General features: G+C 57.3%; 1 protein-coding gene across 1 annotated transcript; it reads left to right on the plus strand.

The window, feature by feature from the left end:
- Positions 1-3,372: 3,372 nt before the first annotated feature.
- On the plus strand, positions 3,373-8,241 carry LDBPK_200770 (hypothetical protein, conserved; the record flags this gene model as incomplete). The annotated part of the gene is made up of 1 exon (XM_003860369.1): positions 3,373-8,241. The coding sequence occupies one exon, from the start codon at positions 3,373-3,375 to the stop codon at positions 8,239-8,241; it is 4,869 nt and encodes a 1,622-aa protein (XP_003860417.1).
- Between the last annotated feature and the right edge of the window lie 215 nt (positions 8,242-8,456).

Consider the following 8,456-nt stretch of genomic DNA (forward strand, 5'->3'; position numbering starts at 1 on the left):
CACGCACAAACGCACCACCACCACCACAACAACAACATGATCAACTACAACACCACGTGAAAAAAACCTCCTCAAAGAGCGAAAGCGAAGCAGCCTTCCCTCCCAAACCACAAGACACAGTTTGAGCAGCCATCTACCTTACACGGAATCAAAACAAAAAGGAGAAACGCTTTCACGGGCTTGCGTCTCTCTCCTCTATCCTCTCTGCTTGTGGTTACTGCGTTCAGCCGTCTGTCTTCCTCCTCCTTGTTATTGTTCTCTCTTTCTCTCTATCCAAGCACATTCTTCGCCGTCATCTCCTGTGCCACTATTTCTTCCCTTTCCTTCCGATCCACTCGTAGCACACACACACCGACACACCTGTACGCGCACACATACGCTAACGCAAACACAGGAGCCAACCCGCACGGGTATATTGTTGCGGTGGCCGCACAGCAGTACAACAGCAAAAAGGAAGGCCGCGCAAAACCATCAACGGTGTGTCTGCGCCTGCGTTTTTCGCTCGCCCTCCCTCCCTCCCTCCCTCCCACCCACCCACTCACCCCCCCCTCCTTTACCGGGAAGAATATCTGAAGAGAAAGAAGCAACGCCCCCAGACGCATCTGCATAGCAAGGTCAGAAATACACCAATACACAACAAGAAAAAAAAAACAGCGAAACTGAAAAGGCTCACAATACAGGAGCAGCAACGTACAGCGCCAAGGAGAAAAAGAGAAAGAAAGATTCTGAGCACGCTTGTGGAGCACGAGAAGAGGAGGAAAGGGGAACAACAACAGAAAAAAAGGCACACCGATAACGAAATCAACTTTGGCGGGAAAAAAAAAGAGAAAGAGCGAAAGAGAACACTCTTACACAAAAATCAGCTTTCTATATTCAAAAAAAAAAATCGTTGGTGTTATGTGTGTGTGTCTGTGTGTGTGCGTGGGTGCGTGTCTCTAAGCTCCTTTCTTTTTTTCGCTTGGTCTCTCCTCTTGTCCCTATGACATGTTCTTTGTTTTTTGTTGTTTTTCTTTTCTCACACTCTCTCACTCCTTTTCTTCACTGTCTTTGACACCCAAAAAAAAATCTTTCACGACCTCTCTCTTGCGACATATTCCGTATCTCTCCCTCCCTCCCTCCCTCCCTCCTCTGCCTCCGCTGTGTGTGTGTGTGTGTGTGTGCGTGTGCGTGTGTGTTTTTGTGTGTGGTGCTCTTGCTCTCTTTTCTTTCTTCTTTTCTCCTTTATCGGGTGTGTGTGTGTGTGACTTACCTGCACTACTCTGGTCCTATTCCGATAAGCCTTTGATTTTTTTTCGTTTTCACTGTCCTCCGCTTCCTCCTTGCTTTTCCCCTTCTCCCTTTTTTCCCCGCCTCGATTTTTAGACGAAAAAAAAAGTCGCATATCTGTCTCTCCCTCTCCGCATTTTCTCCCCTCCCCTCCCCCTCTTCTCCTCCTCTGTGTCTTTGTGTGATTTCTTTTTGTTGTTGTTGCCCTTTTCGTTTCTTTTTTTCATTGTGGTCGTGGTGATTCTTTTCGTCTCTTGAATTCCGTTGTTGTTTGCTTTCTCCCTTGGCATTGTTTTAGGGTTTTTTTCTGTTTTTGTTTTGTTTTGTTTTCAGGTTCCCCTCCCCCCTCCCTTTTCGTTTTACACTGCCGTTGCTGTTGCTGCTGTTTTTTTTTTCCTTTTCCTGTTTTGCTGTGTGTGGGGTGGGGTTCTGTTGATTGATTGGTTCTATTCAAGAGTGAAGTTGTATCGTTTTTTTTTGTTGTTTTGTTTTTGCTCCCCTCCCCTATTTGTCGGCTTTCTTTTTGCCCCCCTGCCCTCCCTCCCTCCTCCTCCACCACCCTCTGTGGTATCGTTGCGTGTGGGTGCGTGTGGACCCTTTCGTGTTGTTGTTGTTTCATCTCGCTTCTTTAGCGGCATTTGTGTGTGTGTGTGTGGCTTCCCTCTTCTTGGTTTCCTCCTTGTCGTCGTCGTTTGCATTGCCCTCTCCCTCGTGCCCCCCCCTCTCTCTCTCTCTCTTGTGTCGCTCCTTTTCCATTTTTGGTCGTCTGCCACCCACTCACTCACCAAAGGACGGACTGTTCGACACCACTCCTCATCTGCCTCCCCCTCTCTGCTTTTCCTCACGCATTTTCTGCGTTGTCTGCTCCTCTTGCGTGCGGGTTCGTATCGTTGTCGTCGGGCTTTTTTTTGCCCCTTTTCTCACGTTTTGGGGGGTTCGTTTTTCTTCTCTCTTCTTCAGCTTTTCTCTTCGGGCGCACGGAGGCAAGGGGCAGAAGAGGCCGACAGCAAAAACAAGAAAAAAAACAAAGGCGTCATAACAGAACACAAGGCAAACTCCAGCGCGCATCTACGGGCACAAGAGTACCAACCGTCGTAACACAAGCCAACGAGAGCACACGTGCACCGAAGCGAAGGCCGGTGTGTCTGTGTGTGTGTGTGTGTGTGTGTGCCTGCACAGCAAGAGAAAGCAGCGTTTGAAGGTGTACCACGTGGCGTTACGGAAAAGATATCGCCACTCCGCTAATAGCGCGTGTCGAGTGATTCTATTCTCTCCCTCCCTCTCCCTCCCTCCCTCCCGGGTCATATCCACTGGCCTCGCTCACTATCTCTGCGGACTGTGATAGTGCGCCCTTGGTTTTTTTCCTTTTTCTGTTTTGTCTTTCGGCTCTTCTTTTCTTTCATCCCTCTTCCTCCTCTCCTTTTTTTTTGTTTTTTTTTGTTTGTTGTTGAACAGCGCGCGCGCTTGACGACCTCGCAGTACAACACCACACCAATCCGCGTCATCACCCATTCATTGAACAAGGGCAACTAAAAAAAAAGGTTCAACGATAGGGTCGATCTGGACTGTGATACACAAGAACAGCAGCAACAACACGCGCATGAGATAGGCGTCTTTTTGTTTTTGGTCTTCTGCTCTTCTTGTCCCTTCGTGTGTGTGTGTGTGTATTCTCCTTTTCTAGAATAGTTCTCCTGATCATTTTGCTCAGCGTTCAGCTTCCGCCTGTCAGACACGTGATTGCTTGTCTGTGTGTCGGTGTGTGTCCGTCTGTGTCTGTAGCTGCCCTCTCTTGCAAACCGTGTGCGGCGAAGCGCGTGCGCATACAGGCCTCCGTGAAGTATTGATAAGGAGGGCAAGAGAAGCAACTGCAAGGGATAAAAAAGACAAGCGTACTTGGCCTTCCGGGTGGGGTGTCTCTCGTTTGGTGTTCTCTTTTCCGGTAAGTAATCGTGTTAACACGTGCACGCTTCCTTTTTTGTTTGTTTTGTGTGTGTGTGTGTGTGTGTGTGAGCGCCGCTTCCGCTTTCTCTGCCTCCCTCTGCGTCTTGTTCAGAGCGTGCAACGCCACCGACGCCCCTCCATTCATCGTTCACTCTAGCATCAGCCATGGGCGCAGTTCCGTCACGCGAGTGCACCTCGCTATTCTCGTACTTCCGCGGGAGCTACGAGGTGGGTATGGTGCCGCTGACCAAGTACTACTTTGGTAAGGACACAGACGCCGCCACCGCCCCAGTGGATGTCGATGCTAGCGTTCACATTGCGCCTCTGCAGCGTGCAACCACCGCTGGTCGTAAGCCGCAGCAGCAGCCATCATCGCTTCTGTCGCACGCAGGCTCGCGCAGCCACATGCGCCAACAGCTGCGGCAACAGCTTTTACTCATGCGACGCGATCCTGCGGTCCTGTACGCCAACGCCCGTGACGCGCAAAACATTCTGCAGAGCCTGTCGCACCACGAGAACAGCGCCCAACATAGGAGGAGCAGCAGCAGCAACGAAGCGCGCGCCGCTTCGGCAGAGACGACCAGCCTGTCGCCCGCGGCGCTTGTTGGAAAGGAGGTTTCGACATCATCAGCAGCAGCTGGTGTGGCAGCCGCCGCGGACCACAGCGTCAACGAGAACAGCGGTGCCGCAACGCCGGAGGAGAACAGCCGCACCGACAGCCTCACGGGCGCCTCGGACAGCGAGCGAAGTGACTCAAACCTCCCGGTGCACCAACAAGACGGCAGCAGCGCAATCGATCCTTGTGTGGCAGAGCGCCTGCTCAGTAACTACTGGAGTATCATGCCGGACAGCAACTTCACCGAGGCGGACCTGGACCGCTTCCTCGACCTCGTAGACGCGACGCTCTTCGATACGAACGACGAGCTGCTCTCTGTCGACCCTGTCCTCCCCGGCACAGCCGCGGCGCCAGGCACGTCCAGTGGGAAGCCTTTTATGCCTGTACCGTGTGCTCTCTGCCTCGCCTACCCGGACGGCAAGGAGCGTGAGGGCGCCCTTGCGTTGGACGGGCGCGTGATCAACATCATTGGCTACTTTGGGCTCATGACACGTGAGATGCAGGACGCCTTCAAGGTTGTGAAGCGGTTTCCAAACGAGCTGGAGAAGCAGCGGCAGCACGCCGAAGAGGCTGACAGCGCCTCAGGGCCGATCATGTTTCTCAACACGGCCATCCTCACATCCGCCGGTGACCGCACCCTCGAGCGCGTGCTCGTGCTTGCGGCAGTGATGCTTCGGCAGCAGTTTCACACGATTGGGCGTCGCCATGTGCTGCAGGCGAAACTGAACCAGCTTCTGCACGAGCAGAGTGAGCGCAAGCACAACGTCGACCCGCAGATGGTGCGCTACCTGCAAACACTGCTGGCACTCCCACCGAGGGTGGAGCAGCAGCAGCCGTTCTTCGATCCTCTGCTGGAGATCCCGCTGCCCAGCATACCATCCGGCATTTACACGCCTACCCAGTACGTCAACGCCGCCTCCAATGAAGCGTCGCAGCGCCCACATGCCTCATCCCTTAGCAGCTGCGGTCGACCTGCACTTAGCAGCTTCCCCGGGGACGGAAAGTTTCAGAACGCCACGATGGGGCTCTGCGCTGGGGTCGCTGGGGAATCATCGCCGCCTCATATGCGGTCGTTGCCGCACGATCGACCCTCATCGATGGGCGGCGTGCCTGCAGGCGGTGTGCTAGGCGTTGCCCTCAACGCTTCAGGGCCGAGGTTGGGGTCAGAGGGCACGTGCCCACCGCTAATGGACAGCACTGGCGGATCGCTTGGCGCTAATGCAGCGATGCCATCCCCGCCCGTCTTAGGCCCGCTTCCACTTAGCCAGTCGGACGAAGACGCCATCACGCTTGCTCTGTGTCGTCGCATGCAGCGAGGCCGCGTGGTCATCGAAACAGCAAGCAACAACTACTCAGCCTTGAAATCGCTGACGGAGAACTTTGCGTTCCTGTGTTGCCAAATTCTGCTTGACCAGAGCCTCATCACGATGGAGCTGATCGAGCTGCCGGCGCTGGTGGAGACGCCTTCCTTCAAGCCCGCGGAGTTCGCCAAGACGGTGGCAACGACGCTCGGCTCCACCGCTGGTGAGGAGGCGCGGCCCAGCAAGGGCATTCTCCAGCCCGCGGCGGACGACGAGAAGCCGTTGAGCACGGCGCAACCCTCACAACCCCGGCTCCCGCCGTCCTCTGCCGTGCTTATCAAGCTCGATCCGCAGCATGTGTGCCAGGCAACCATGTGGGCTAGCTCCTTCTTTCACTGCCCGACGCTGCTCCCCAGCGGTGGCTGGGTCAAGTACAAGCTCAAGGACGAATGTGAGCAGCTGCGACACGTGCTGCAGAACAAAGACATGCTCATTGCCCACTGGCGAAAAACGGACGTCGACCAGGCCGGTCAATACCTCGGCAAGCACACGGCGCGGCTTCTCGAGCATGTGCATGCCTTACAGGCGGAGACAGAAGAAGCGCGCGCGCTGTCAGCAGAGTACTGGATGCAGCGGCCCTTGTACGTCAACCAGGATGGACGCAAGTATGGCCTGTATCAGAGCCGCTACGGCACCATGCTGATCGGTGTGCGCGCCTTCACGGCGGGCAGCGGGTCATCGGCGGCGGCGGCCAACGCAAAGGAAGAGCGCTCCGGCAGCACCAAGGCTGCAGTAGGCAACAACACGACATCGTTCTCCGGTGACAGCACGTCCCTGGAGGCGCACGCGGGACAGGCCAGCGCCATCTCCGGCAACCTGCACAGCGCCAACAGCGGCAGCGGAAGCGGGCTCGCGATCGCCCCGCGTGGAGCGGCGCCGCGGTCGGGGGGCGTGAATGGGAGTCGTACGGGCCACCATAGCGTTTTCAGCTCCAACAACGACGGGGGCGTGAGCCCCCAAAGCGTGAGCAACAACAGCAACATCAGCGAACGGTACGGCCGCGGAGTTGGTGGCGACATGGCTGGCGGCGGCGCGGGCTATTCGAATAACGGGCCCTACATAAATTACCCGCCTCACACCGCAAACGGCAACAGCGGCAACGGCGCGTACGCATCGGCGCCCTTCATGCGACCGCAGGTATACATGAGCAGCAACAACAGCGGCAGACCCAGTGAAGCGGTGCCATACTGCGGCTCTCCTTCTGTCCCTGGCTACCTCATGGAGATGGCGAGCGGATACAACACGCTGCCGCCACAGCAGCCGCAGCAGCGTGTCAACATCCTGAGCGTGATCCCCGACCCCCACAAGTGCAAGTCTGCCCACAGCAGCGGTCATTCACGCGTTGGAAGCAGCCTGGCGCACGGCATAGCGGGCTGGCAGGCAATGCAGCCTAGCAACGCACAGATGCCGCCGCCTCCTGCGTCAAGTCACATGAACTGCGCACCGCCTGGCCAGCAGCAGGGCGAGGTCATGGGAAGCCCGTCAGGCTTCGCGTACGCGGCAGCGTCATCGTCGATGTCGTATAAGCCGGCGCCGCCCGCCTATCACGCCGCTTCCCACAATATCAACCCCTCTGCTACAGGTACGTGCGCCCTAGTCTCATCCCCACAGTCGCCGCCGATGTCAGGCAAGCAGGTGAACAGCTCGTCGCTCAGGGCCGACGTGGCCGCATCACCGCAGCTGCGCCTTCAAAACGCCAGCAACAGCGACGCTCAGCACGGTCTGACCATGGACGCCGCCAAAAACGCAGCAGCCAGTCGGCCGCTGCCAGACGTAAAGGCGCCTTGGGCGAACGACAAGAATGGCGAGGTGCCGCGCTCGTCGGCGCCGGCGAAATCCGCGGCGTCCAGCACCCCACACGGCAACAGCGCGGCGGCAACGCACGCAGCCGCTGCGCCGTTCCCTCACGGTTGCATTGGCATGAATTGTGACGACGTCGGCGCCGCAGGTGACTATCTCGCGGCCAGCCAGTGCAACGCATCGGCGACGCAGCAGGCGACCCGAAGCAGCAGCGAGCCACACGTCACCAAGGCTGCGGATGAGGGTAAAACTGCCAACCAGGCGACAGCGCCGAAGGCGGCTGTGCTACGGAGCGTGATGCCGTGGTCGCTGCAGGGCGGAACAGTGTGGGAGAGCGATGATGACGCGACGGACGACACAACGCAGTTTCTGCTGCGCAGCACAGAGCTGCTGGACGTCGATGATGAAAACGCGAAGAAGGAGCCTGCTGGCGGTAATCGCAACAACGCCGCTAGCGATGATGAAGAGCTGGGCGTCCGCCGTGTTACTCGACTGATGGCAGGCCGAGACATGTTTGTAACCAGCGCGGCCCATCAGCTACCACCGTCCGCGCCGGCGAAGAGCCTAGATATGTCAATCATGAACATGCTACTGACTGCTGCCCCGCAGTCGCAGCCGAGCGACGCCGCGATGTCGTCTACTGCCGCCGCGCGGCAGCTGACCTTCCCTACTATCGCAGAGCCGCCCAAGCCCGTTCCAGCGCCGTCCTTTCAACCCGGCGGTGTCTTTCCCGTTTATGTCCTTCAGTTACCAGCGCACGCACCGCAGCAGCAGCAGCAGCAGCAGCAACCCCAGCCTCAGCCGCAGCTAACCACTACCTCGCCGTTGCCAGCAGCGGCACCGCCATCGGACAAGTCACTCTACTACACCATGGCCAGCGGCGTACCCCTCCTTGTGCAGCCAGCGACGACGCCTGGCGGGTTGGCGATCGCCTACCCGAATAGTCAACCGTTCCCGCAAGGCGGCGGTAGTTTCATGCCGTACCCGGCTATGCCTCAGCCTCCACCGCCACAGCAGCCGCAGCAGCAGTCGATAACCATGATGCAACACGGTCAAGCTATGATGAGCGCGCCTGGCCTCGATGGGCGGTCAGTGGCACGGTTCTCGGTGCAGCCTGATGCCAGCTGGGGCAGTCAGTACCGCTTTTTTTCCAACAGCCCTAGCAACCTTGCAGGTGCCTTCGCGAACAGTCGCACACCGGCGTACAGCAATAACAACGGCAACAACCCGTTCCAGACTGGTAACGACTTCTCTTAGCACTGCAGAGGCGAAGTGCCCAGTGCTGGGCTCTCTGATTCGCTGCCCCCGCTCGTCCCCGTACGGCTGCCAACGAGAAGCGGCCACTTCTCCACCTCCCCCTCTTTCTCTCTCGCCACGAGGGCGCATCTTTTTTTTTTGTGCATGTGTGCGGTGTGAGGGACATGATCTTGTCGGTCTGTTTGTGTCGATCTCTTTTTTGTCGATTTTGTTGT

Source organism: Leishmania donovani, chromosome 20, assembly GCF_000227135.1.
Source record: "Leishmania donovani BPK282A1 complete genome, chromosome 20".
Lineage (NCBI taxonomy): Eukaryota > Euglenozoa > Kinetoplastea > Trypanosomatida > Trypanosomatidae > Leishmania > Leishmania donovani.